This window comes from Acomys minous (genome assembly GCF_964271855.1).
Source record: "Acomys minous genome assembly, chromosome: 18".
Classification (NCBI taxonomy): Eukaryota; Metazoa; Chordata; class Mammalia; order Rodentia; family Muridae; genus Acomys; species Acomys minous.
The window spans coordinates 64,860,182-64,888,006 of record NC_140501.1 but is presented as its reverse complement, the minus strand read 5'-3'; the positions used below and the strand labels follow the sequence as shown (position 1 = coordinate 64,888,006).

At 54.2% G+C, this 27,825-nt stretch overlaps 4 protein-coding genes across 5 annotated transcripts in view; 1 reads left to right on the top strand and 3 right to left on the bottom strand.

Annotated features, from left to right (window-relative positions):
* ZFHX2 (zinc finger homeobox 2) overlaps window positions 1-616 on the bottom strand; it is a 33,244-nt gene extending 32,628 nt beyond the window's left edge. Inside the window, exon 1 of the mRNA XM_084767034.1 lies at window positions 203-616. The gene's annotated coding sequence lies outside the window, so the exon portion shown is untranslated. The remainder of the gene's footprint in view (window positions 1-202) is intronic.
* Window positions 1-7,318, top strand: part of THTPA (thiamine triphosphatase) — a 45,689-nt gene extending 38,371 nt beyond the window's left edge. Inside the window, exons 2-3 of the mRNA XM_084767041.1 lie at window positions 4,880-5,425; window positions 7,042-7,318. Coding sequence (XP_084623167.1) covers window positions 4,880-5,425; window positions 7,042-7,169 — 674 coding nt within the window. The 3' untranslated portion in view covers window positions 7,170-7,318. The remainder of the gene's footprint in view (window positions 1-4,879; window positions 5,426-7,041) is intronic.
* Window positions 7,319-8,531: 1,213 nt separating this feature from the next.
* On the bottom strand, window positions 8,532-17,028 carry AP1G2 (adaptor related protein complex 1 subunit gamma 2). Of its 2 annotated transcripts, XM_084767038.1 has the most exons (22): window positions 16,773-17,028; window positions 16,206-16,410; window positions 15,542-15,666; window positions 15,250-15,391; window positions 15,056-15,152; window positions 14,816-14,892; window positions 14,595-14,690; window positions 13,657-13,737; window positions 13,247-13,345; window positions 13,047-13,102; window positions 12,738-12,851; window positions 12,431-12,571; window positions 12,296-12,350; window positions 12,075-12,197; window positions 11,365-11,454; window positions 11,158-11,285; window positions 10,839-10,943; window positions 10,398-10,524; window positions 10,179-10,314; window positions 9,271-9,434; window positions 8,808-8,906; window positions 8,532-8,724 (listed from the first exon to the last, which is right to left on the bottom strand). In XM_084767038.1, the coding sequence occupies exons 2-22, from the start codon at window positions 16,407-16,409 to the stop codon at window positions 8,623-8,625; spliced, it is 2,361 nt and encodes a 786-aa protein (XP_084623164.1). In that variant the 5' UTR covers window position 16,410; window positions 16,773-17,028; the 3' UTR covers window positions 8,532-8,622. The 2 variants fall into 2 exon arrangements, with proteins under 2 accessions (XP_084623164.1, XP_084623165.1); XM_084767039.1 differs by lacking the exons at window positions 14,816-14,892; window positions 15,542-15,666; window positions 16,206-16,410; window positions 16,773-17,028 and having other exon boundaries at window positions 15,250-15,267.
* Window positions 17,029-17,270: 242 nt separating this feature from the next.
* Window positions 17,271-26,863, bottom strand: JPH4 (junctophilin 4). The gene is made up of 6 exons (XM_084767040.1): window positions 26,179-26,863; window positions 25,086-25,635; window positions 23,580-24,351; window positions 20,634-20,752; window positions 19,826-20,361; window positions 17,271-18,696 (listed from the first exon to the last, which is right to left on the bottom strand). Exons 2-6 carry the CDS (start codon window positions 25,462-25,464, stop codon window positions 18,613-18,615), a joined length of 1,890 nt encoding a protein of 629 aa, XP_084623166.1. The 5' UTR covers window positions 25,465-25,635; window positions 26,179-26,863; the 3' UTR covers window positions 17,271-18,612.
* Window positions 26,864-27,825: the final 962 nt, after the last annotated feature.

Genomic DNA, 27,825 nt, shown 5'->3' with positions numbered 1-27,825 from the left:
CCTTCTCCCCAGCTGTCTGTCCCTCTGAGTCCCCTCCCCCAGCCCCTTCCCGTCCCTCTCCGTCCCCTCCAGTAGCTGTCTTTCCAGCGCCTCCTCTCTCCTTGATCTCGAGATTCGGAAGAGCATGGAAGGGAAGGAGAGTGAGAGGCAGAGAAGAGGGGGGGAAAAACAACCCAGCAGCATCGGAAATCGATGCACTTACACCTCAGCTGGAAGCAGGGACGGGAGTCGAACCGCGGCCGCCAAGCAGCGCGAGGCGGGGAGGGGAGGGGGCGGCTCTTGGAAGGGACTTCTCCGATGTGTTGATTCCTTTTTTGCCCCTCCTCCTCCCTCCCTTCAGCGCTCGCTCCGGGGCGTCGGGGACGGAGATGGAAAAATAAATAAATTCACGGCGGTGAGGGAAGTGAAAGAAAATAATCAATGCTATTTGGCTGCGGCTGAAGTGTTTTCCCGGCTTCGTGAGTGGGTTTCCATTGATTCACCCTGGGCACTGGCTTGCTCCCTGTCTCCTCCTCCTCCTCCTTCTCGCCCTCCTCCTTCAAGCCCTCACTCCTCCGCCTCATTCACTGGCTGGAGCCAAGGCGTCCCACACAATGGAATAATCAATACCCAGGCGCCCGGGGCAGCCCCACTGAGCAGGTGCAGCGACCCGCCCGCCGCAGTGCATGCCGGGAGCTGTAGTCTGTAGGTCTCCGCCCTCTGTAGCCTGCACGCTCCTAATCTACGGCGTCCCAGGACGCATGGACTTGGGTAGGGGTCAGGATCTCGGGGCGGGGCAGGCCAATCATGCCATTGGCTTCTTCCTTGATTCAGGCGGACAGTCTACATACAGTATGCTTGCAAAAAGGACATGCCCCTTTAAACTGTTGTCCCCTCCTCTTTATCCTGCTTACAGAAACCCTAGGTGTGTTTTGTTGGGTTTTTTGTTTTTGTTTGTTTTCCAGACAGAGTGCCTCTGTGTAGCCCTGGCTGTCCCGGAACTCTCTCTGTAGACCAGGCTGGCCTCTAACTCAGAGATCCGCCTCTTCCTGCCTCCTCAGGTGCTGGGTGTTGCTTTAAATTACTATTAGAGCAAGCTGTTTTCTATAAGCTTCCCAGAGGCGATGGGAGGACCATCACTGTTTCTCTCCCTTTTTCTAGCCTTATCAGTTTTCCCTTTTGAGTACTAGAACATTCTCTTTCATAGCAATTATTCTGAAGTCTGCCAGAGCTGCTGTCTTCTTAACTCAGTTATACTCTCTTCCCCCAGTTGGGTAGGGAGATGGGAAATTTTGGTTCCTTCTCCTCTTAGGCTTGTCAGCTCATCGGTGCTTTATATTTTAAATGGTAAGATTTAAAGCAGAGTATACGGGAATTCACTTTATTTTATTTTTTGAGGGTCTTCACTTTTTTCTTTATGGACAAAGACTAGCATGGTCAGTTTCACTGGGTAGACAGTCTTTTTTTTTTTTTTTTTTGGTTTTTTGAGACAGGGTTTCTCTGTGTAGCCTTGGCTGTCCTGGACTCACTTTGTAGACCAGGCTGGCCTCGAACTCACAGAGATCCACTTGCCTCCGCCTCCCAAGTGCTGGGATTAAAAGGCGTGCGCCACCACGCCCAGCCTAGACAGTCTTGAATAAGCCATTCAAGGTCACTCAGTCCAGCTTAATGAAGCCTATGTCCTTCGCTTACTGACGGAAACAACAGCACACACTGCCCCTGTATTTCTGGATCAGACCGAGGATGCTGCTGGCGGCAGGAGTGAGAACCCTGGCCAAAGTTCTGGGGGTGACCCCAGTAGAGCTGGGGGTGACACATCTTGCCTTCAGACAGCCAATGAGGAAAAAGGCCAGGAGTTCATTTTACAGTAGAGGAAACCGAGGTTTGCTAGCTCAAGATTGCATGGCCAATAAATAATAGTACCGTGATACGAACCTCAGTGGGCTCTGGAGAGCCCAAGCTTGTTGCTACAGCACATTTTTTTTTTTTTTTTTTTGTATGTGAAAACAATAACAAAAACTCCTGAAATTGAGGGTGAGGATGAAGCCAATATTTTGGGTTTCTACCATGGAGCAGGTAAGTTTGTTACTCAATTTTCAATCCTCATATAATGGGGGCAGACCACTGAAAAAGTGGAAACATAGGGAGCTGGAGTGGTGCACCCCCCTAAGGGCAATGGTCTACAAAATGAGGCTGAGTCAGCCTTGACTTTTGCTGTAGAGTCCAATAAAGTACAGATGAACTTCGGGCTGAGAAGTGCTGGGGTCTTTTTCCTCCCCCACTGAGTTCTTTGGCTTTACCTTTCAGGTTTTTTGTTTTGTTTTGTTTTGTTTTGTTTTGGTTTTGGTTTTCTGAGACAGGGTCTCTCTGTGTACCCTTGGCTGTCCTGGACTCACTTTGTAGATCAGGCTGGCCTCGAACTCACAGCGATCCGCCTGCCTCTGCCTCCCGAGTGCTGGGATTAAAGGCGTGCGCCACCACGCCCGGCTTTACCTTTCAGTTTTGTCGACCCAGAAAGCACTGATACTTTCTGTGTTCTTTAAGATCCAACCCAGTAGACTGGAAGCAGCAGTTTGTTTAATGCCGTCACAAGTTCAAAATGCCATGTCTACACACCGGGGACCGTCCCATACCCTGCCCCCCCCAACCAGTTGTTTTTAGAAACATGAGAGAGCAGGTGTGGCACTTGTCACTTATCATGGAAGTCAGTCCAGAAGTTGACAGTGTCCTCACTCAGAGAAACAAAGTTAAAGTCTACAAAGTATGCGACTTCATCAGGGTGAGGTGAAAGGCCTGGCCTTTGTTTGGTTCCTAAAGCCGACAGGAGGTGACTCTCGTTCTTTCTGTGTTTGTTTTTGTTTTGCTTTTGCGTTTTTATTTTCCGGACAAGGTCTCACTCTCGGCCCAGAACAGCCTGGACATGAGTCTGTAGCTCAGGCTCACCTCAAGCTAATGGTCCTTCTGCCCTGTGTCCCAGATGGTGAGAATAAACTGCACACCACTGTGCCTGACTACTCCTCTTCCTACTGACAAAGCCACCTCAGTGACTGCTGGAAGTGGACAATGTACGTAGTCTGGCACTCACTCGTGGCTTTTCTTTCTTTCTTTTTCTTTCTTTTTTTTTTTTTGAGACAGGGTTTCTCTGTGTAGCCTTGGCTGTCCTGGACTCACTTTGTAATTTTCAATCTGCCTCTCAACTGCACTTCAAGCCACTGTCTGCTTAGATACTGGCTAGGTGCTATAGCTAGCTGCTGGGCCTTCGCCCAAGCAGTTATTTCTACCTGGTCTCCAGCAATCCCATCATTGTCTGTCTGTCTTATTCTCCTTTAAAGCATTAAAAAAAAAAAAAAAAAGCCAGGCGGTGGCGGTGGTGGTGGCAGCGGCGCACACCTTTAATCCCAGCACTTAGGAGGCAGAGGCAGGCAGATCTCTCTGAGTTCCAGGACAGCCAGGGCTGTTTACACAGAGAAACCCTGTCTGGGGTGGGGGGCGGGGCGGGTGGAGTGTTTTCTCTGTAGTACCCGAGGAGGCCAGAAGAGGCGTCAGGCCCCTCCCACTCCCACTGGGGTTATTGAGGTTGTGATCAGCCATGTAAACCTGAGGAAGGTAATCCCAGAACTCCATAAGAATGGCAAGTGTACTTAGTGCTGTCCATCCGTCGCTCCAGCTCCATCACGTCTCTAATTCACGATCAGAATATATCACTTCCTCCACTGATAGGAAGTTTCCCACTCACCTTCATCCTAAACGTTCATACCAGTTTGTGTTAGATCCTCTAAAATCCCGGGAAAGAGGCAGGGTATGGTGGCTCACTCACTTGGAGGGGGATCAGGAGTTCCAGGCTAATGTTGATTACAAGAGATCTTTGTGTCAAAAATAAATAAATAAATAAAATAAAATAAAGCCTTAAACATTCCAGTGGCTAAACTGAATTACTCCACTCATGGCCCAGACCAGCACTTTAGTGGGCAGGCATAAACTTGCAGTATCTTAGTGGCATGTGTTTCATCAGGCCCACCCGCTGTCTACATCGGAAGAGGTTGGGGACTACTACTCTCTTACGCCACCCCCACCCACCCGCCCCCAACCCCCTCCTGTTCAGCTTTAGGTAGAGTCCCGCCGGCTGACACTAATTGCATGTTTCTGATCACCATAGCGACAGGCGGGAATGAAAGGTGAGGTAGCCTTTTGGAACTACATCTCCCATCATGCATTAGGCCCAGGGTGCGAGGCTCACGCTAAGGCTCGAGATCTTGGCCGATGCCCGGGCTCTAGGAAAGATCCTGGATGAGCAGTAGGTGAGAGGATGCTCTCGCTCCTCTTGCCAACCGGGTTGGGTCGCACGTAACCTAGTAGACCTCTCGGGCCTAGCTTGCCACCATCACCGCCGCACCGGTCTAATATGGCCGCGGGTGCTGGGACCGGACCCGGGCGTAAAGAGCCAGGGATAAGGACCAGAGCCGGAGACTGCTCCCGGCATTCCTCGCGGGTGTAGCGTGGGCTCCCTTCCCCCATTTCCGGGTCCCGGGAGAGGGAGACCCTGGGGTCTTGAAGAGAATCCTGGGGTTCCGCTGCTCTGTGCTGTGCGAAGAATGGCAGGCCATCCTGGGCAGCGAACCACTGGTCTGGGGTAGCAAGGTGTAGTGAGAAGATAGGTCATCCGATCACGGCCCCGTTTTCTAGGGAGCCTTTTGGTTGAAGACACTATCAGTAGGATTTAACTGGAGACCTGTCACCAATGTTGCAGCCCGCTGAGAGCTCGACGTAGAGCCCTGTGTCTCTGAAGCAGACCTCTGAGACAGTGTTTGTGCATCTTAAGTTTCATCCAGGACTAGGGACTCTCTGCTGACCAGTCGTACCCCTGAGCACGCAGTGAATTCTTTGCAAACCTCTATTGCAGGTAACATGGCCCAGGGCTTGATTGAAGTGGAGCGAAAGTTTGCTCCAGGGTCTGACACGGAGGAAAGGCTGCAGGAGTTGGGGGCCACCCTGGAGCACCGGGTCACCTTTCGAGACACCTACTATGATACCTCTGAGTTAAGCCTTATGCTGTCTGACCACTGGTTGCGACAGCGAGATGGTAGTGGATGGGAGCTCAAATGCCCTGGACTAGCCGGCATCTCAGGACCTCACAACGAGTATGTGGAACTCACGTCGGAATCTGCCGTGGTGGCCCGGCTCTTTGAACTGCTAGGGGCGGAGGCGCAGGGGCCTGCAGGCGTGGCGGCAGTCCTGGGCAAGCTGAAGCTGCAGGAAGTAGCTAGTTTTGTAACTACACGAAGTTCGTGGAAGCTGGCCTTAGCCCCTGAGCAGGAGCCACTGCTCAGAGTGGACCTGGATTCGACAGACTTCGGCTACGCTGTGGGTGAGGTAGAGGTCGTGGTGCACGAGAAGGCCGAAGTACCAGCTGCCCTAGAGAAGATCACAAGCGTCTGTAACATGCTTGGTGAGGGAGACGGGGGGCCCCTTGGTGCTGTCCTTGCTTCTAATTTATAACCTCCCTGGAGGCCCCACCCCTGCCCCACCCACCCCTACCCCCCCCCCCCAGCCATAGAGTAGTGGAGAGTAAGAAGCATTTTCATAAGGGGAAATTTTTTTTATAGCGATTTTCTTGAAGACCCAATTTGTTTACACTAATACAAAACCACTTCCTAGTCCTTAGTAGCTAACTTGGGTTTAATTCTGCCTGGTTTCCAGCCTTCATCCTAGTTATCTGCTCACTTAATTCCCCACGTTCTGTTTATCAGGTCTCTGCTTTGTTCCTTTTCACAGACTTCCATTTTCTCTTTCAACTTCCTACATCGTTATTTTTTTCTTGGCTTTTTTTTTTTTTTGAATCTTCTACGTAGCCCAGGAAAGGCCTTAAAGTTGTGGTCCACCCAGTGCCGGCATTACAGGTGTGGGCAACACACCCCCTGGTCTACGCTTTGGGCCTGGAGTAAAGACAAGAACATTACGTTTGTATGGGGCAGTGGGGTACACTCTGGCAGATTTTTTTTCCGTTCCATGCCTAGCTCAGATGTAGACAGCTCATCCACGAATTTAAGGGGTTGTGCATCCTACAGAGCCTCATAGCCCTAGATGCCTGAGCCTCGCAAACCAGTTGCTGCTGTGAGTCAGTATGCTACTGTCTATCAACAACACTGGCCATGAGTTAAAGGCCAGCCTGGTCTACAGAGTAACCTCTAAGACAACCAAGGCTACACAGAGAAACCCTGTCTCAAAAAACCGAACCAAGGCTGGAGAGATGGCTCAGCGGTTAAGAGCACTGTCTGCTCTTCCAGAGGTCATGAGTTCAATTCCCAGCAACTATATGGTGGCTCACAACCATCTATATAATGTGATCTGATGCATACTGTTTACATAATAAATAAATATTAAAAAAAAACAAAAACAACAACCAAACCAGCTGGGCGGTGGTGGCGCATGCCTGTAATCCAAGCAGTTGGGGAGGCAGAGGGCAAGCGGATCACTGTGAATTTAAGCCTGGTCTACAGAATAAGTCCAGGACAGCCAAGGCTACACAGAGAAACCCTGTCTCAAAACAACAACAACAACAACAAAACAAACAGACAAAAAGCAAACAAGCCAAAACCCCAAAAGCCACTGGCAACAGGCAGCCAGAAACAAGACTCTGTGAATTCCACCCCATGGATCCGGCTCCCCTTTATTTTCCGTAGCCCCTGCTTTTCTTCTGTACCCTCGCTGAGTGTGCTTCATTACGAAGCTAATGAGCTTTGGCTTTGCGTAGATGGGCTTGAATCTTGCTTGGGAGAGGCGGGTTTTAAGCAAGACGAGTCGGTTCCCCTGGCTTCACTGCACAGGATGCTGCTTGGTTACTCCAGCCACACATCCCCAGGTGGGTCTTTGGGGGTCAGGGGGATCTCACCTCTACAGTCCAACAAGGGGGTGTGTGGGTTCCAGAAGGTGCTTGGCTGGCACCTGGATTCTCAGTGCTGCTTTGCAAACTTAGGAGGCCTGGCTGGGCCGGCAGGGAGCAAGCAAGGTATGTCCAAGGGCTCTTTCTGTCTGCTGCTTTTCTTACTGTCCTCTTGCCTGCAGGAGTCCCAGCGCAGGAGAAGGCGCCTGCCAAGCTCATGGTATACCTACAGCGGTTCAGGCCTCGGGACTATGAGCATCTGCTAGAAGCCAACAGTTCCAGCGATGCCACAGGGGATTCAGCATCCTAAAGACACCCGTTTATGGGAGCAGGGTTCACTTTCTAGAAGGGAAGGGGAACAGGGAAGCCCTCCATCCACAGCCGGACCCACTGTGCTGCTTCCTCTCCGGCCCGGCCTAGCCTTCAACCCGTTCTCAGCTTACCCTTCCTGGAGCCCTCCCTCACGGCAGCTTCCTTCATCCGTCAGATGCAATCTGTGGGCCGCCCCTCTCCCCTGGCCGCTAAGCAGCCTCCATTGATTTCCGCTCGTGTTTATAGGATTTCCACTTAGCCGTGATCAGTAGTTAAGCACAGGAAAATCCCTTGCCACCCCCCCTCCCTTGGTCGATGCCATTGATTCTGCCAGCGGCTCTGCAGCCGCCTTACAGCTGAGTTAGCGATGAGGGGAAGCAGCAGGGATTTCCCTGTCTTGGGGTGTAGGGAATAGCAACAAGGTGGGGAGATGGTGGGGAACCACTGGTAGAAATCTGGAAATTCAGCTGGTGCTGCTGCTGTGCCCAGAGGGTTGGGTGCCCTAGGTGGCCGGTCACAGATAAATGTGCTTTCCAACCCAGAGATGGGTAGAGAGAAAACTCATTGTTGAGACAGGTTCCTGGGGTGTCAGAAGTCATTCTGTGGAGAAGGCTCTACCCTTGCCCCTACTCATTTTATCAAAATATGCCTTTCTGCCTCACCCCCAGCCCGCCTCGGGCTTCATAGACTTTCATTATTTGTTGGGGGAGGAAGTAGTCTCTGCAGATTGTGGTGACAAATACAGGGCCAGAGTGCCATCTGCTGGTGGCCCTCAGGGCTGTGTTACAAGCTAAGGGTGCAGAAAGATTTCAGGTGAGCGGAGGCAGTTGTGAGGCAGGCAAGCTTACAGCTTAGTGGCCCAGAACTCCACGTGGCTTGAGCTGTCCACGCCGCTCACCTAATTGCCACTGGGCATCCCAGGGTCCTCACCTGCATGTACCGTGCACATAAACTTAGGACCCCACCCATACCCCAGAATAAAAAGTAGGGAGCTGATGGGACCTAGACGGATTTTGGGTGCAAGTGGAATAAAGTGAACTGTGCTCTTTCTAAGGAGAACCCCCTATTTACCATCCTGTGCCTATGCAGAATGAGTAAGCATATGGGTAAAAATAAGATGTTTCATAGGAGGGACATGTACAGTGAGGAAAGGCTAACAGAATCCAAACCTGTTAATCAAAATAGAGAACCACTCAAAGTATGCCACCTAGCAACTAACTCCTCTGGAATTCCCCTAAGGCCCTATTAAAGAAACACCAGGCAGTAACCCTGGGCCCATGAGTATTGTGGTCATTGCTTGTTTGCAGTACATTTCTGGTTTGTATGATCATTTTGCTGTTAAATAAAGTTTACTTGCTACTTTGCAATGTATACACGCCTTTATTTCCACTCTTCGAATAAGACACCAAGAGCCTGGAAATGCCCAGGCCAATGAAATGAGCACAGTAGAGTTACTGCCACGTCTCTGGAGGCAAGTTATTCACCTCAAAGATCTCCTGTACTGGCTGGCCAAAGTGGCTGTAGGTGAGGCGCAGCTTTAGTCGCAAAGGTGCCTAAAAACAAGAAACCGAAGACCAGGGTCAGGCCTCTGATTGCTCCCATCTCTGGTACCCACCCAGGGGATCTCCCGACTCACCTTGTTAGGATTGAGGATTCTGAAGAGCTGGGTGACAGGAAGGCCACCCTGAGCTGGAACTGTGTCCCCACTGGGGGCCTGTAACTGGAGCTGGAAACTCTGAACAGGGGAGGTTGGGGCATAGTAAGCCTCTGGTTGGGTTCACGCAGCCCTCCACACCCAGCGGCTCTCAAGCATTTCTGGACAGCTCCTCAATAACCCCATCACTCCTTTCCCGGCTCACTCTGCCCCCACCCACCTCCAGTGTTTTCTGTCTTTTTCTCCTGGAGTGCCTGGGCCACTTCTGAACCCGAATTGTTTTTTGTTTTTCTTTTATTGAGATAATGTAGCTCAAGCTGGCTTCAAACTCACTATGTAGCCCAGGTTGGCCTCATCTACTGATTTCCCCGGCCTCAGCTTTCTAAGTTCTAGAATTACAGGCATGAGCTGTCACCCCTGGCTGTGCCCCACTTTCCCCTCAAACCTTGGGCACAGCTGCCTGGCAAACGAAGTGGGTGACATCCTCCTTTGAGGAGTTGGTGGTGGTGGCGGTGACTAAGAGCAAAGCAGGGGTTTCCACGGGCCGCACGAAAGAAAGATCCAGCTGTAGGCCCTCACGCTGAAACACTCTGACGCTGGGGATGGCAGCTGGAGGGGAGAGAGAGGTAGCTCAGGGCCCGGGCTTAAAATAGCACGTGCACGGGGCTGGAGAGATGGCTCAGTGCTTAAGAGCGCCGCCAGCTCTTTCCAAAGGTCCTGAGTTCAATTCCCAGCAACCACATGGTGGCTCACAACCGTCTATAATGTGATCTGGTGCCCTCTTCTGGCCTGCAGGTGTACATGCAGGCAGAACACTGTATCAGGTTCACCACTCACCCAATAAAAATGGCATGAGCCGACCTAGACCCTGCAACTGCCCCAGATCTAATGAGCTGAGGTCCGAGCCGACCGTTTAGTTGAGGCAAGGAAAACAACAAAATGCAAGAGAATCATCGCCGTGACGTCATACACAGAGAGTCAAAATAACTGGGAAGAACTAAGTCAAACAGGAGAGGGGAGGGTAAGGCAGCTGACACTTGGCTGAAGCCTGAAAGGCGAGTACGAGCTCGTCATTTGGTGTTGGGTAAAGGACGTGAAAAGTGAAGGGCATAAGGTGGAAAGAATTTGGGGAGCTGAAGGGGCCAGCAGAGTGGGCAGTGACAGGAAATCGGCTGGAGCTGACGCAGGACTGCAGACGCGGGTAAGAGAGATCACCAAGATGAGCCCAGCACAGAACGAAAGAAACCTTTGCCTACTGGGTGGGTGTCCCCATCCTTGGCTCAGCCAGAGAAATGAGACATTTCCACCCACCTTACGTAACGTACGTACGGACCTCCCTCTGCTGAGGCCTACCTGGGGGTGGAGTTGCACACGGAAGGTCGAGGAGATTAACTAAGGCCTCTCCTGGGGACGGCTCCAGAGGAGGAAGCCGCTGAGCATGCCCGGAAGTGTCGTCTAGGAGATCCAGCAGGTCCAGGAGTTTGGTGGCCTGGGGGGAAAGGGCAGGAGGGTCACGGCGGGGGCTGAACGCCCACGGAAGTCCTCTTTACCCGGGTCCTCCAGCCTCCTCACCTGCGGCTCTGTGGGGACGGGGGCTGCTGCTTCCAAGAGCTGGGCTCCTGCTTTGTTCTCCTTCCCTTCCTCATCAACCTGAGGGTCCCCGCGCTCCATGAGAGGCATCTTTTCGAGGATGGCAGCTCTGAGAGAAAGGAATGCAAGGGTTCCTCTCTGTGAACCCCATGCTTTCTCGAAGCTTTTGGGGAAAAGACTAAGGAAACAGAGAGGGCTGGGGCAGGCAGGGTCGCCAGCGCTGTCCCCGTTTTCCCAGGACAGTGCACTGTTGTGGTCTTTAGACAACCGATGAGGACTGGAAACTAGCTTAGTTAGCATCAACTGTGGACGGGAGGTGCCCACCACAGGGAGCAAGGCTAGGAGAGGCTGACACGCCCCCATCTAGAAGGGAGCCCTGGGACAGGCTAGTTTGGGGTTCTACCTGCAGGCTTCTGGGCATACCTCATGTGGTCATACTTCTGGAAGAGTGTGTTATACTCCACAGCCCGCTGCTGCAGCTCTACGTCCACACAGCTCCCGTAGATGGACACCACCTGGCGGATACGACTGGGCCACCGTGTGGTATGTGAGCGCCAATGGCAGTGGGCCCTCACACACTAAGAAGACACCTAATACATCTAATACATGTGGCTCAAAAGCAGATTCCTAAGGACTGGGGGGGGGGGCGAGGGGGAGGCAGAGGGCTGTGTGCCGCAAAAGCTGAAAGACTAGTAGGCATAGCCAAAGGGCATCTTTCAAGGGCTAGGACCCCTCTTCTTACTTGTTGTCTCCCCGGAGTCGGGTGCTGAGCTTCATGAGTGCTGTGATGGCATAGCCTCGGGTGGCTGGCAGGGACATGTGGGACTGCAGCACCTTTTCCAGTAGTGCCAACACCTCCTCTTCTTCCACCTTCAGGTGGGGACAGCAGGTCACGCCTGTCCTGACGAATCCTCCCCAGTGTACCCACCACTCACTTCTCCGGTCTCACCTGGAAAGGCTCTGTCTCCTCACAGTTGCCCTCCACCAGGAGGTCCCCGTACTCGCCAATGCACCAGGCTGCCACCTGAACCAGTGGTTGCTGTATTGGGGGAAGAGACACTGCTGAGCTCGTCAGAGGCCTCCGCTCTTCTAGACCCTACAAAGGTCCCATTACTGCGGTGCAAACATGCTGGGGTTGGCAGAGTAGGAAGGGAAATGTAACTTCCTTAACAAGCTCTGCCTTGGCATTTTTAGCTCCTACTGCCCTCTGGTGGGAAATCACCAAAACTACATGGCTTGATCACACGACGGAGTCCTGAGAGGCTGTCATGAGGAAGTAGGAATGGTTTCTGCCCACTCGGGAGAGAGTCATAGGTATGGGCTGGCACCTGTTAATTCACTCAGCATTGGAGGTGGTAATAGAAACGAATGTATGTGAAACTTTAATGTATCTCGTTTGATCTCGAAGACAGCCTGGGAGGCACGCATTCTAGGCAGTTCAGGATGCGGAACTTAAAGGAAGTGAGATAATTTTTTTTTTTTTCCTGGAGTTGTAGTCAGTAGTCACCAGGGCCAAGATAGAAGCTTAAGTAAAAGTTGGCTTGCTCCTTGGCCATCTTTTGGCAGGTGTGTTTGGGGAAAAAAAAAACAACAAAAAACCATTCAAATCCTGGTGTTGAGAAGGCTTGCTGGCTGGACCTGGGGAGACAGGAGCACTACCTGGGAGATGTCCTCTGCTAAGGCGCTGTAGAGGCGGCGTACGGAGTAGGCATGCAGCTCTTGGGCCTCCCCAATCAGCTGCGTCAGGTTGGCCACTGCATCATCCCTCACATGGGTGCCTGCCTAGAGAGGGGTGGATGCCACCGAGTCAGAGCAGTGAGCTCTACCCACTCCTGCTCAGTTCCCTGACCACCCCTCCCCCACACCCCCCGCCATCTCACCGTGGTCAGCACGTGCAGGATGGTGTCTATGTGCCAACGCTTGCTGGGGGCAAACCTAGGGGATGCGGCTTCTCAGTCCTGTCACTGTCCCTCCCCAGGCCACACCCTCTGACCCCTAGGCCCTTGTCACCTCACCTCTCTGCAGCCAACAGAATACCCGAAGCACAGTCAGCCCGGAGATCAGGGGGACAGGACTCCAGAAAAGCTTGCAACTCCTGCATCATGGCTCGTACGTTGGAGCTATTCACCAGAGCCAAGCTCAGCTCCAGGGCCCGCCTGGCAGGAGAGAGGTGCCCATGCAAATAGCCCAGGTTACCCTGTTCTAGCCTCCCCGTTCCCAGTCAACTTTTTCATTAGTTCTGATTCCAGATCCCCTGAGCTGGCTGGAGTTTCGGCCACCAGGCACTGTGTCCTCTGCCCCGTCTCTTTCTCCCTCGCATACCTGCTAAGGGAAGCATCTTTTTCCTGCAGGCACTCCACCACAGTGGCCCGGTGACGTTGCACGGCGCTGTGATCAGATTGTACCAGCCGTAGCAACGAGGTCAGGGCCACATACCTGGTCGGAGTTAAGAGAGGCCACATCAGACCGGGGGCGGGGCGGGGGGGGGGTTCATCTGCCTTGACATCCTGCATTGCCCTCGGTATAGGTAAAAGGGGGGTCAGGAGGGAGTAATGGGAAGGGCCAGGTGCACAGCACTATGCTCAAGTAAGACGCTGGCGGTTACCTAATATTCTTTTTTTTTTTTTTTACCTAATATTCTTGTCGTTGTTGAGCAAGAAACGGCCAAGAATATTAACAGCTAGGACCTAGGGGAAGAAGAAGGTGGAGACGGGGAAGAAGTCACTTGTTCAGTGATCTCCTCCATGTTGGGGGTTAGGGAAAAGCCAGCGACCAGGGCCAGCTGGGTGGACAGGGCCACAGCTGGAGAGCACATGGGCGTGTGAGGATACCCGGAGGCCAGCCGCAGAGTGGATGTCCATGATGGTGAGCACTGTCTCCAACAGGACCGCGTTGCCTGCATTTCGGCTGGTGTCTGTGTTGGTGGCGACCTGTGTGGGTGGGGAAGAGACACATCTGTCTGCACAGGGCTCTAGTCTCCTGTGGTTTCTGGGAGGTGACCCCCGTATTCCCTGTTCCTCCTTCAGGCCCTTACAGAGTTCCCTGAACCCCACTAGATGTGAGGGCCGGTCTGCGCACTAGGGCAACAGCACAATGGCAGGCTAGATCCTTCCTCCGTGGAATTCATTGGTTTGGCGGGGCACAGAAAGGCAGTCACATGGCTTCTGCCTGGCAAATGGTCACACGAGGAGTGTCCAAGGCTGATGTGCCCTAAGAAACCACACGCCTAAGTGTTTCCTACCTGGGCCAGCAAGTCGTTCATGGCGTCACTGCTTTCTTCATGGTTCCGTCCCAAGATCCGAAGCAGACGAAGTATCTGGACCTGAGATTGGATGAGAGGGTTCACGGGATAGTACCATAGAGGGCCTGACTCCCTCTCACCTCATAGGTCCCTTGGGCCCTGGGAGGAGATCAGAGTTGCATAGAGTCAGGGTAGTTTGGAAAAGGCTTTTGTTTGTTTGTTTTTTGAGAGGTTCCTCTGTGTTGCCCTGTCTGTACTGGAAATCACTCTGTAGACCATGCTGGTCTCAACTCGAATAGATCTGTGTGTCTCTGCTGCCTGAGTGCTGGGATTAAAGGTGTGCATCACCACACCGGGCTTTGGAACAGGCTCCTTATAAGGTTATCAATTCTTTCTTTCTTTTTGATTGATTTATTAAATATATAGCGTTCTGCCTGCATGTAGACCTACAGGCCAGAAGAAGGCATCAGATCACATTACAGATGGTTGTGAGCCACCATGTGGTTGGTGGGACTTGAACTTAGGACCTCTGGAAGAACAGTCAGTGCTTTTAACCTGTGAGGCATCTCTCCAGCCTCCCAAACTGGATTTTCTGACATTTTGGTAGCCACCTTCCATTCCCCAGTCCTAGATGACCAGAGCAACCCTGAGTTCCCCACCTTCTTATTCAAGACAAGGACTGAGCCAGGCATGGTGGCAAACACCTTTAATCCCAGCACTCGGGAGGCAGAGGCAGGCGGATCGTTGTGAGTTCGAGGCCAGCCTGGTCTACAAAGCGAGTCCAGGATAGCCAAAGCTACAGAGAGAAACCCTGTCTTGAAAAACAAACAAGCAAACAAACAAAAGACATGGACTGTGCTAAAATGGGAGACAACTACTGGCCATGGTCTTCTGTGAACCTCTCTCTGGTCTGGGGGTACAACCGAAGGTCAGCCCACCTGCAAGAAGGGATCGCTAATTCCAGAGATGCTGTGCTCCGTGGAGTATCCTGTTGTCACCAGAGTCCGGAGGATCTGTACCAGTTGGGGCACTACCTGAGGAAGGGCACACCCAGTCTTGTCTGAGCGTTCCTCCTTTCTTCTCAACCGTCAGTCCCAATTCTTCACCCACCATCCATCCACCTTTGCCTGCCCCACGGCCTGCCCGTTCACTAGCCCACCTTGCGAAAGTGCCTGAGGGCTGCTGGGCTTCTTTCACAGAGCTCCGTGATCAGCGTGATGGTGCCCAGTAGGATGCCTGGGGTCAGGGTGGGGCAGTGAATGGCAGGCCATGGGGCAGTCGACTAGGCGGGTGTTTGTCTTGTGTGCACCACCCTTGTCCAGTGAGCTGGCTTCCCTGATTTGCTTTCCACTTCATCTAGTCCCAGCCAGACCCGAGGTGGACAGTGGAGAGCCCTTACCATGGTGGCGCTCACGGAGCAGTGCGGCGCAAGCTGGGAGGAAGACGCTGGCCAGCTCAGGGTCCTTCCGGATCATGTGCACAGCGGTCAAAACAGCCTGCAGAGGTCACCGACTTAAGAATTCACACCTCCTCCACACTGCAGCCTGGGAACAATTTCTAGGAGAGGCAAATGCCTAGAGGTCTACATCTCACCTTCTTACGCACATAGGGGCTAGGCTGCAGCAGCAGCTTTTCCACCTCGGTGGCTAGGTCCCGGCACATCTCCGCAGAGCCCATGGTACTCAGAGTACACAGGGCCAGGCCTTGAACTGGCTGAACCCCTTGGCTCAGGTCACTGTAGGGTTAGAAGGATGGTCGGTCAAGCCTGAGAAAACCAGTTCTTCCCAGTACTGAGAGCAGGCAGACCCCCCCCTCCCCTGGGGATTTTGCAGTCCCCACTCTCCCGATGCCCTGATTTCAAGTGCCCAGGAGCCCTTCCTCTCACTTCTTGATGCTGTTGGTAATGAGCAGATGGGCATCGTGCCTCTCATCCAATAGAAGCATGGCACCAAGGTAGCCCACCCTCTTGTCTGTGAATCTCGGGGAAGCGATCAGTTTCAGGCACTCCATCTATAAGGGAAAGAGGCAGGCCAGGGAGGGCCGTGTGAAACCACAGGCACTAGCTTCCAGGCTACAACTTCCTTAAGGCCAGATTAACTTGTGAGGAATTTCATCACTCTTTGCAACCGAAGGCTTAAGAGTTGATCCAGGTGACAGGCAGGCCGAGTTTCAGGGGCCTGTGTAGGAGGGGAGGCTGGGAGGGGATGAGGAGGATGCTGCTGAGCAAGGACTAGTAGGGTAATGAATAAAAAGGCTCAGAAACTAAAGGATTTAGCTGGGCAGAGTGGAGCAAGCCTGAAAATACCTCCACTGAAACTGAGGCAGGGCTTTTTGCGAGTTCTAGGTCCGACTGGGTTACATAGAGAAATTGTCTCAAAACAAACGAAAAAACTGGAGGAGAAACACACACACACACACACACACACACACACACACACACACACACACACACACACACACACACACACACACACAGAGCTGGGGTGCAAATACGCAAAGGAGCCCATAGGCCACCTTTCTCAAAGTATGGCGCAATTCCAGGCCAGTACCTGTCCAAAGTGGGCGGGGTAGCCCAACATATGGACGTAGAGCAGTTTGGCCAGCTCGCGATGCCTCTGCAGAGGGTCCCCATCACGGAAGGAAGCCCGAATTTGAGCGCACTCCTTCTGGATCACCTCCCGTTCCTGGGCCTGCGTCTTGGCCCCGCGAATCTCTTCGATTAGGTCTTGAAGTTTCAAGGAAGGCGCCACCATCCTGGGGACAGAGCCCGGGTGTGGAAAGGCTTTAACACGCTCTAGCCTTTTGGACAGAACTTTCTTGTTGTCAAGACCTCTAAAGGCTTGCGGCCCACCGCCACCCTAAAACTGTGCCCACATTTAGCTCCCACCTGTGTCCGAATTCCACCCTCCCGCCTCGCAAGGACATCCCCACTACGCATGCGCCTTTGCCCCACCCCATGCCTGCTTCTACTGAGCCTGCGCTAGAGCCCGATCTATTTCTTGCTTTCCTTCCGGGACCGGGTTCTCGTCTATAGTTTTCCTCCTTAGTTCCCTGCGTTAGTTCCTTCGCTCCCATTCCCGTTGTTCGAGGCATCCGTTTCCCAGTCCCAACCTCACCTGTCTTCGTTGTCAACTCTGCTTCCTCTACCCCCTACCCAGCACTTCCTGGTATGGGCCAGAGCTGGGGTTGGTGCTTGGTTCGGGTCCTTCCCTCTTCCCCGCCTCTACCACGGGACCCCGCCCATCTAGGGCCACCCTGCTGAGCCGTCTTGAGATTTCTGACCTCTGCCCTGTCTTCGGCGGCGCTTTGGTAAAGGAGCTTAGAATTCAGTTAAGGATTGGGGCTCCCCCAAGGGACCTCCTTTTCCCATCTATCCCACCAGGAGACACTAAGGAAGGTTGAGTTTGAAGCCCCATCGCACCCCAAAGGAGATGACAGTTCCCCCCCTTTTTTGGAACTTTTTTATTAATATACTTTTTTTTGTTGTTGTTAAATTTGTTTTTTTTTTTCCTGCAAGACTTGGTGTTGGCGGCACTGTTGTATAACTTCAATCCCAAATTCCATGAAATAGAAATCAGAAGTAAAGGGGGAGGAAGGGGGAAGGCAGGCCAAGGAGTAAACAGAGGTTGACTAGAAAAATAAGAAGAGTGTGTGGTGGGCATTCCTGGGCAAGGCCATTCCTTGAGGAAGGGGGTTGGCAGGCAGCTTGCCTCTGCCTCATGCAGGGAAGGAAAGGTCCCCTGGGCTCTACAGTCCCCTCTTGTAGAGCTTTCTATCCCCAGAGGGAAAGCTAGTTAACAGGGATCAGCCGGATCTCAAACAGGGCTCTTCACGCACCTCTCACCTGGGGGTTGACACCCACCTCTGCCCTGCCTGTAAGTGTGGGAGACATGGGCTTCCTTTGAGTCCCCCATCTCACATCGGAAGGTGGGATGGGTTAGAAACAACTAGCCTTGCTGCAGCTTCCGCCGCCCTTCAGCTCTTAGTGTGTGCTCCACCCCCCACCCCACCCCCGTGACTGCCAGAACTGGGGAGTGGGGTCTTTGCTTGCTCCATCGTCTCTAACCCTCTGCAGAAATGTCATCTTCAGGCCCCTTAGGAATTTATTCAAAAGGCCACAAGTGAGTCCAGACCAACCAAATAAATTTTTTAGGGGGCAGAGAAGGGTGGAGCGGTGAGTGGTCGAGTCCGAGGGGGGTGGGGTGGGCTTGTGGTGCACCATAGTAGTTGTTGCTTTTCACACTGCTCTTGGCATGACGCCCCCGCCATCCTTGGGGGTTGAGAGGAGACTAGGTGAGGAGGAAAAGGGGGAGCACCCGGCGAGCTTTCTGTTGTTCACTCCCCTTTTTCTCCCTCAGGGAAGGATCGAATTGGGCAAGAACTCAACTGGTTTCTGAGGTAAGAGTGGAGGTGACTCTTCCTGTGGCTTTCCATTTGGGCCAGTAAGCCCCAAGTGGCTCCCACCAGTGCCTGATCTGGCATCCAGCCACCTCTTACTCATTTTCTTTCTCTCCTCCACTCAGATTCCAGGAGACCCCCCTCAGGGCACCAAACCCCCACCCTGGGTGAAATTCTGATTTAAAGAAAAGGCTAGGGAGGACATGGGTGGGGTGGGGCTGGGGGGGGGCAATGGTCTGACTTAGATTTGTGTTATCTCAGAGAAGAGAGCAACTCTGAGCGAGAACAGCCCTTCATATGTAAACAATCTAGAGAAAGAAGGGAGTTGGGTGGGAAAGAAAACAAGGAAGACCAGGAGACAGGTCCAGAATAAATGAGACCATCTCAAAGAAGAGAGGGCAGGGAGAAGCAAGAGACTAAATAAATAAATAAATAAATAAAGGGGCACAGAAAAAAGGAAAGAGAGGAGAAAAACACAGCTAGGAGGAGGGAAAAGAGAAGGCAGGTCAAAGTGGGTGGAGAGGCAGGCAACCAAGGCCAGGAGCCCAGGATGTTGCCTCAGGTGAGGAGCTGGGAGAACAGGAACGCCAGGCTGAGGTCCAGCAAGGCCACGGCTCCCACCACCAGGGGGTTGGCAGCTCCCTAAAGAGACAGAGGGTGAAGTGGGTTCAGTCCTTTTAGCAGAGTACAAGTGTCACCTCCCTGCCCTGGCTTTATTGGCAAAAGCTGAAGGGTCCCCAGAAACGTCCCTAAGCAGATAAGGGCAGAAAGAGCCCACCGTCATTTCAGATTGTGGAGGACTTCCCTCCTCCTGTTGCCCTCACACTTTGAAGATAGCCCGCATGGCGGCCTCCCCCCCACCCCACCCCCACTGCCACCACCAGGCTCCCCCACCCTCAGCGTGTCATGTGGTCAAGGCAGAAGGTGCCTGGCCTTAGCAGCAGGCATTGGCAGCAACAGCCAGTACTGCAGTAAAGCAGAGGGAGGATGTGGTGAGGGAGGATGTGGTTGCTAGGAGATGGGAGAAGGCCTGGAATCCAATCAGAGCAGAGGCTTCAGGAGAAACTCTCCACCTCTCCTGAATTTTCTGTCTGTCCCTTCCCCCCCTTCCCTACCCCCCCCCCCCTTTCCCCTTCTTCCCAGGAGAAGGAGGGAGAGTGAGGGTTGGGAGGGACAATTTTTTTTCCCTATTTCTGGGCACCAAAGAGAGAAAGTATGGAGGTGGGGGTGGGGGTGGAGCCGGAAACTGGGACTGGAAATGATATGGAGGGAGAACTGGAAAAAATGTTCTGATTCCACCATTAATTATTAGTTTGTAGCCGGGCGTGGAGGTGCATGCCTTTGATCCCGGCACTTGGGAGGCAGAGGCAGGCGGATCACTGTGAGTTCAAGGCCAGCCTGGTCTACAATGTCCAGGACAGCCAGGGCTAACACAGAAACCCTGTCTCAAAAAACAAACAAACAAACAAACAAACAAAAAACCCAATAAATAAATAAATAAATAAATAAATTAAAAATTATGTTTAGTTTGTTACTAGGGATAGGTTACTTAAGCACCCGAGGCCTGTTCCCTAGCTGTCCACTGGGAGGGCTGGGCTTGAAAGTCTCCAAGGTTCCTTTGAGCAGGTAAGTCACTAAGTCACCACTTTTATGAAGTGGGATATGGTCCAAGACTGGCCCGGCAGAGAGAAAAACTCCTCAGGGGATGATACTGAAATCTGGAAGGATGGGAGGCAAGGCTCTGAAAAGAGGCCACAAAATGGGGGCTCACCGGCTGGGCAGGCCTCTCGGTGGCAGCAGGCTCCTCGAACTCTTCTGTCAGGCATCCAGCATCAGGACCCCTTGAAGACAGGCCCCTCAAAACTGGCGTGGTGACAGGCTCGGACTCGGAGCCTCCGGGGGCCCTCAGCTGCGGCGGCAAGAGTTCTTCGTCCTCCCCGTCCTCCTCCCGAAGACTTCCGGAACTGTCACTGCAGCCTCCGAGAAGCGGGGAACCGACTCTGGGTCCCGGACCCTGCATCCCAGCCTCATCCTCAGCCTCGTAGCCCGCTAGTTCCTCTGCCTGCTCGCCAGGACCCCCCCACTCCTCGGGCCAAGCTTTAGGGCTGCTGAAGGGACCCCAGTTCCCTCCAGGAGGCAGTGGGCTTCGGCAGGCGGGGGCTCGCCAGGGTTGGTGGGAGGAGGCAGGGCTGCTGGGTAGTTCCGGAGAGCCCTCTGAAGGAGTCAGTCCATTTTCATATACCCCAGGGCTGTCCTCATCCAAAGGCTCTGTGTCTGAGCCTCCTGAATCTCGTCTGGGTCTGCGGCCTGAGTAGGAACAGCTAGGAATCAGTGGGGGCTTGACTGGCCAGGAGCCAGAGAGGCTGCAGCTTAGCTCGTCAGCACTTTCCAGGGTTCTGGTTACCTCCAGGCTCACAGTTTGTCATCGCCAGACCTCAAACCTTCCAGTACCTGGTCTCACACATTCTTGGTCCCACCTCCCAGACACCCTCCAACCCTTGTTTCCCACCCCCCCCAAGATCTCCATGCCTCCCCACCCCCCCATCCCCCACTCCACCCCCAAGATGCCTGCACCTCACCTGGGGCCTCTAACATGGGTTGTAGGTCCTGGGCTATCAGCTTGGCCATCCTTGCCGCCTCCACAGCCTTCTCGGCGACGCTGCTGGCTGCCACCGCTTTTAGGAGGGCGTCTGCTGCCCTGTTGGGTCCCAGGGACAGGGACTTGGCTGACCTTTCCCCACATGCTCTGGTGCTCCAGCCCCTCACCCCGTCATTTACAATATCACCGGGTTCGAGGGATGCGAGGCCTCATCCCTCTGCACAAAGCCAGCCGCTGTCCCGCTTCAGCAGGCCAGGCCAGTTCTCCCGTCTGGTTCCTTCACTTAGTCCCCGGGCTGTGTACTGTCATCACACCCCCCTTTCTCCTCTCACACCTTTCTACCTTTCTGTCCTGTAGTAACACTTCCTTCCTCCAGCCGCAGGGGCAGCTCCCCTTCCAACTCTGTTATCTACCCCGTCCTGCTTCTGCTTAATGAGCCTTTGCTTTCTTGGCAACTCCTTGGCAAGTCGCTCTCCGCAGTCAGAACCTCCTGGCCTCCTGAGCCCTGGCGCCAAACACCTTTCGGTGGGATTTAAAGCACTGTTCTGTACTTTATTCTGCTATAATTAGCAGCGCCCCCTGCCCCATCTTGTTCAACCACCCTTTCCTTTGTCTTAGCCACTTACCACCACAAAGCTCTCTTTCTTTAATCGTACTTTGACCAGTCTAGGTTTCCTGGCAGGAAAAGTTTTCATCTTGCTTTTGTTTGGCTTCTTCTGTTCCCTGGCACTGCCTCCCCCCCACTCCAACGCACCTACCAGATCTAGAACGCTCTCTCTCTTTCTCTCTCTCTCTCTCCTGCCCCCCCCCACCCCCCCCCCCCCCCCGCCCTAGACCAGCCTGGCTGCAAACTCGGAATGTAGCCAAGACTTCTCGTGGTCTCTATTTCCCAGGTGTTGGGATTAAAGGCACGAGCTTGGAGCTGGAGTAAGAGAGGGCTCTCTCTCAACAAACGAATCCCCTCTCCCTGCCAGGGTACACGGTTTTTTTCCCTCTCACCTTTGCAGTTACACCTGTGTAAATTCACAGCCCGCCTTGTGTGCTTCACTTGCTTTCCTAGCTAGCTTCTCATGTCCAGTTCATTTTAAAATAATTGTCAATTCCTCGATCTGCTGCTATTTCTCAGCCCCCGCCCGCTCTGCTTCCCCGACTCTCTTCCGTTTCACTCTCTGCAGTTAGGTGGTTTAGAATCATCCAATTGCCTTGGTAATCCCGACGAAGGATTGTAAGGCACAAAGAAACAGAAATGACCAGATGGACTTGCTATGGATCTGGCTGGCTGAAGACTCATGACTTCTATTGGCCACAGGCCTTTTTTGTTTGTTTGGTTTTGTTTTTTGTTTTAATCCATCTAAGAAAGGCAGTTTGTATCTGCTGGTTGGTGATGTCCACTACAAGTTTTGGGGAATATCCGATAACCCTGCTGTATTCAGGGTTTCCATAACACTTATGACTGACCCTGCCCTGTGGGCTGGGTTCCGAACAGCTCTGAGGTTCACTGTCGGGTTGCACGCAGTTCTGCCAATGGCCACAAAAACCTGTGGCTTTAGACACGGTGGGTGTGGATTATCAAGGCTCTGCTGTTTCCATGGCAGCCAGCAGCCAATCAGGGTTGCCAGGCCTGTTGCTGGGGAGACCAGCCAGCCTCTTCCCACTGCCTGATCTTCTAGTTAGTGAGATCAGGTTTTTTTCCTCCTCTGAGCTTGCCTCCACCCTATCTAGCCCATGTTCCAGGATGTTCTGCCCTGGTATGAGGCCCTAGATTTTAGGACCCAGACACCCAGACACACCTATAGACGCACACTCTCTGGCCAGTCAGTCATCTATCTACTCGGGATCTGGCATGTTCATACTTAATCATCGTCACACATGTGCACATAGACAACCACGTGCCCATTACACAGGTCCACTGATTCATATTCGGGCACAGCCTGAAGCCCTCTGAGGGGTCCTCATCCCTCCATTAAGGAGAGCAACACATTAACATTCAAACGTGTGTGAACTGTATAAACCAAGGGTCTTTGAGTCTCAGGCCAAAAGAATTATGGTTCTTTCTAGATCCGTGCTATCTCATTCACAGAACTATTAAGCACTTTAAATGCGGCTGCCCCGAAGCGATGTGCACACGTGTGAAAACTGCACACGGCATTTTAAAGACTCCAGAAGGAATGTAAACCATATTGTTGGTTGAAAGGATACAATTTTGGAAATATGGCTTAAATACATATATATTATTAGAATTCATTTTACTTGTTCAGCATGCCCTCCAATAGGATTTCTTTGTGAAGCCCTGGCTGTCTTGAAACTAGCCCTGAAGACCAGGCTGGCTTCAAACTCAAAGAGATCTGCTTGCGTCTGGGATTAAAGGCACGGGCCTCCATACCTGGCTTATGTTACATTCTTACTGGACATGACTGCGTTAGATAGCAAGACTCTCATCCGTGGAAATTGAATCTGATTTACTGAAAGATAAATCTTTAGAGGCAAAACAACTCCTCCCTTCAAACCTGAGTAAAAAGAGCCAGAGAAACCAAAGCTGGTAGAGAATAGATTTCAGCTGTCCAAACTAGACCTGCTCAAAGGCCAAGGCTGAAATAAAGTCAGGGTGGGAACGAGTGAGGAAGAGACGGATGAGTTGAGTGAGAAGACCAGGGAAACCAATATGTTTCTGGGCCTGTACAAGGCAGTGTTCACTGCACCAGCTACATACCACACATCTCCACCCAATGCACTGGGGGGCACAGGCTCCCCGCCAACCTTCTGCCACTCACATGCACCCAGCCTCAGTTCTAAACCCGGCAAATCCTAGGGCTACAACTGCCTGGACATAGGCCCGCGCATGCTTCCCCACTAAGCTAAAGGCTTGGTTCTCTCATAAGCATAGTCTCCTTTCAACCCAACTTTGATGTATACATCAGATGCCCACCTGGCAGCAGCGACTTCCTGGCGCTGGCGGGCAACACTCACAGCTCGACGGGCATCTTCGACAGCCCGGTCCACTTTCTCCTTGACTTTGCCCCGTCTAAGGGCGAGAGGCAGGAGGCTGCGGACACGTCCCCCGTGCACCAGCCGGTTGCGCTTGTACTTGCCCTCCTCACGGGAGCCATCGGGACGGGTGGTACGCCCGTATCCGTGCCGTCGGTTGCCCAGCCACTCGCCTTCGTAGCGCAGCCCGTTGGATCTCTGGCTCACTCCGTAGCCACTGCGCCGGTCCGCACGCCACTCACCGGCGTACACCTCAGTGGCCGAACCCTCGATGAGGGCGGGTGGCGCTGGGATAGGGGGCCCGCTGGCCTCGGAGCCCGGGGGTCCTGTACTGCCCACTTCGCTGCTCACCTCGCTGCGTAGAGATCCCCTCTTGCTGCCCAGGGAGCTGCGGCGCCCACCAGCCCGAAAACCGCTGAGCAGCAATGAGCGGCGGAAGAATCCACCTGCTGCTGGGGTGCGCTTACGAGAGGATGCCCCATCGGGGTCCCCTGGCCCCGCCAGCACGAAGCCACCTCGGGAGCCAGAGGCTGGGCTGCCTCCTTCATCTCCTGGTAGGGGTAGGGGCGGAGGTGGCGTCGGGGGATCGCTGTGGCCCGAGTCCAGGGAGGTGCGGCGGGGTGAGCGCAAAAGCGCCGCCTGGTGGTAGGGTACACTCTGGCGCACCCCGAAGCCGTGGCGTTTCCCGGCCTGCCACTGGCCTTGGTAAGTGCCTGTGGATGTATAGGAATGAGTCACAATATTTCACTGGGCTCCCAAACCCAATAATCCATGGCCCCAAAGCCCTTGGTAGCCCAAGCGACAAGTGAGAGAGGTGGAAGCAGTGAGCGTGGAGGTCTGGGAAGGAACAGGCCAGGCTTCGTTGGTAGGTGTGATAGAGCAGATGAAGACAGGTAGGTAGCGTAACATATGTGGATTTTGGCAGTGTCAGCGGACCGGGGGGGGGGGGGGGAAAGGCAGAGAAACAGGCAGGCTGGAGTAGATATATGAAGGACAGGTGGCCCAGAGGCTGTGATGGGCAAGCTAGCAGGTGGTAGTGTGTTTTTAAAAAAGGTCACGTGACAGGCAAACAGGTCGGCAGGCTACGAGCTGACGGAAGATTGTACGTTAAATGGGGAGGGTATCGGGCAGGTGGAAAGGGCAGGTGGGAGGGGCAGGTGGGGGCGGGCAGGGAGAAGCAAGCAGAAGACTGTCAAATGAGAAAATTTAAAGGTGGGAGAGGCAGGAAGATGGGGGCTGGGGTCCTGGGCTGGGGCATAGTGTGAGGGACGGACGGAAGGGAACACTGGATACAGAAGGCTGGCGCACCGCACGCATATGGCTGGAGAGGAGAATGGAGGATGGGAATAGCAGGGCGTGGAAGGCGGAGGGCTAGGGAAGCACACGCGCCGCAGGCCGGCGGGAGGCGCACGCGGACGGGCAGACAGTAATGGGCCGGGCCCCGCACCTCCATCGGAGTAGGTCTCGGTGCCGTAGCCGTCCTGGAAGCCGTCCTTCCAGAGCCCGGCGTAGCGCAGGCCAGACACGCTCTCCCACACGCCGCTGCGCCCCTTCAGCCCGCCCAGCCACTCGCCGCGGTAGGTCCAGCGGCTCTTGCGCTCCACGCCCAGCCCTTCGCGCTTGCCCTGCTGCCAGTGGCCCTGGTAGCTGTGTCCGCCAGGCCCGGTGAAGACACCCAACGACTCGAAGCCGTGCGCCCAGCAGCCGCTGTACTCTCCCTGGGCGCCGGGCCCGGTGCACACGCCGTAGCCATGTGCCCGCCCCGCCTCCCAGCCCCCCACGTAGCAGCCCCCGTCGTCAAAGTCGAACTTGCCCCCGGGGGACATGCATGTAGTTGGCGCGGCCTCAGCCCCTCGGCGGCTCAGCGCATCCTGGGGCTGGAGAGCCTGCTGGGGGCCTGGGGGCCGGGCGAGGCCTGGGGGCGGGGGCAGTTAGACCGGGGCTGGGCGGGGGGCCCCAAGCGCGGGCAGGCAGGGCTGGACCCTCATCCTGAGTGGCTGCGGAAAGAGAGGGGTGCAAGTAGAGAGTGAGGCAAGTGGAGAGCCAGATCCCCTTCTTTGCCTGCCGCTCCCCTGCCGGTAGCTCTAGGGCATCAGCACCGCCTTCCAGCCCTCCTCCCCTCCCCCCTGGGCAGCATCTTTCAGCAGCTCCCAAGCTGAGAGGGCAAGGGGGCTTTCCCATTCCTCCCAACTTGTAGAGGGCGCCTCCCGGGACTTGGGGTCCCAGCCCTGATCCCGAGTCCTACTTCTCCAACCTAGAACCCCAGAGTGTGGAGTGTGGATGGCAGTTGGTGGTGGGGGAACCTGGGAGGGGCATGGGCAGGGTCCTCAGACACCTGCTTTCCCGGCTATTTGGACCCCCTCTGCGTTCATTCTTGGGCTTCGCTAGCACGCCCGGGTGAGGGGGAGGCGGGAGGTAAAAATGTAGCTGGAAGACCGGACCCAGGTGGGCCGATGGTAGAATTGGGGATGTTGGGGTGGGGGTGGGGGATGAGGGTAGGGATGGGCAGACCGGCGAAAGGGAGGGGACAGGTTACTCACCATGTGGGCTGGGGCTCAGGCTGCCTCCCGGGCGCAGTTTCCATGGCAGGGTCCCTCCACTCACACCTCACCCGGACGAGCCAAGCCCCTTCCCTTCCGAAGAGACTGCTACAAGCCAGAGAAGGAAGGTGGGGGGAAGTATGGGCGAGTCCCCTCTCTCCCTCGGCTGGAGGTGCAGGCTAGTGTGGGGGGTGAGGTAGTGGCAGGATGGAGGGGGGGGGGATGAGGATAGTGTAGGGGGAAAATCTGCCTTGAACGGAGACAGCAAAGAGGAGCTGGGAGCCGGATGGGAAAGAGGAGGGGGCTATCAAGAGGGGGTGTTTTTATTTTTTTTCTCCTTCTTATGGTTGGGAGAGGGGGAAAAAAAATCAAAATTCCAATTCCATCCCAGCACAAATCAATGTTTGCTCCAAACCCAGCATCAAGGGGGAGGCTGGGCCAGGCAGATTTAAAGGGGCAGAAGGGAGCCGGGAGGAGAAGAGAGGGTGGGGAGAGGAGTCGGTGGCAATGATGGGGATGAGGAAAGGATGCTCAGGCAGAAAAAAATAATGGGGGCGCGCTACCCCTGAGGTGAGGAAGAAGGCAGGTGGCCGCGGAAAGCTTAGAGACCCCCACAGTGGAAAGAAACCCTGGCATGCAGGCAGGGAGTGGAGTGAGGCGGAGGGGAGGGGAGAGGAGCGAGGGGGAGGAGTCTGAGCTTAAGATGGGGAGGCAGGGGGGGGGGGGGGAGGCCAGAGCCAGGCGGGGGAGGAGAGATGCTGGGGGAGACCGGGAGGGCGAAAGGAATACAAAGAATGAGGTGCAGGGGTGAGGGCTAAGGCTGGGGGAGATACACCCGAAGTGGGAGCTGGCAGGGGAGACCCGTGCCAGGACTGAAGAATGGTAGGGAGGAGTCCGGGAGGGGAACAGGAGCAGATAGGGAGCTGAAGAGAGCGAAAGAAGGGTTGTGATGAGAGGGAGAAAGCTCTGCAGAGAAAGGGCAGGCGTGGGAATAGGGATCCAGGCAGGAAGAGCCCAGATTGAGACAGGAGGTCCGGAAGTGGTGTTTATGGGGACCCTGGGGAGAGGGATGAACCTGCCAGCTGCTTGGCCCGAAGCCAGCAAGCATTCGAGCTTGCATGGCTCTGTCCACTCAGCTCAAACTCCTCCGTGAGACAGCGCCCACCCTCTCACAGTTTTAGAGGTAGCTTGAAAATGGGGCCCTGTCGGGAAGCGCAGCAAAGCTACTGCGCACCATCCTCTGCCATCACCAATTGTCTCCCTCTGAAGGGGAGTGTCAGTATTTTAATAGAGGGGGATCAAGTTTGAAGAGGCCATCAAGATGTTGGGGCGCTGGAGTCTTGCGTTTTGCAACATAGAAGCAAAGATAACAAAGGTTTGCTTGAGCAAGCTTTTGCTGTGGCCCCTTCAGCCCACCGGCCTGTTTAAAAAAAAGAAGATTTATTTTTATGTACAGTAGCGTGAAGGTATCAGATCCTTTAGAACTGGCTACAGATAGGTGTGGGTGCCAGTTGGGTGCTGGGACTTGAACCTGGGTCCTTTGGAAGAGCAGACAGTGCTCTTAACCACCGAGCCATCTCTCTAGCCCCCATACCTTCTTTCCCTGTCCACTCACCAGAGTGACATCACACTAGACCACACTGGTAC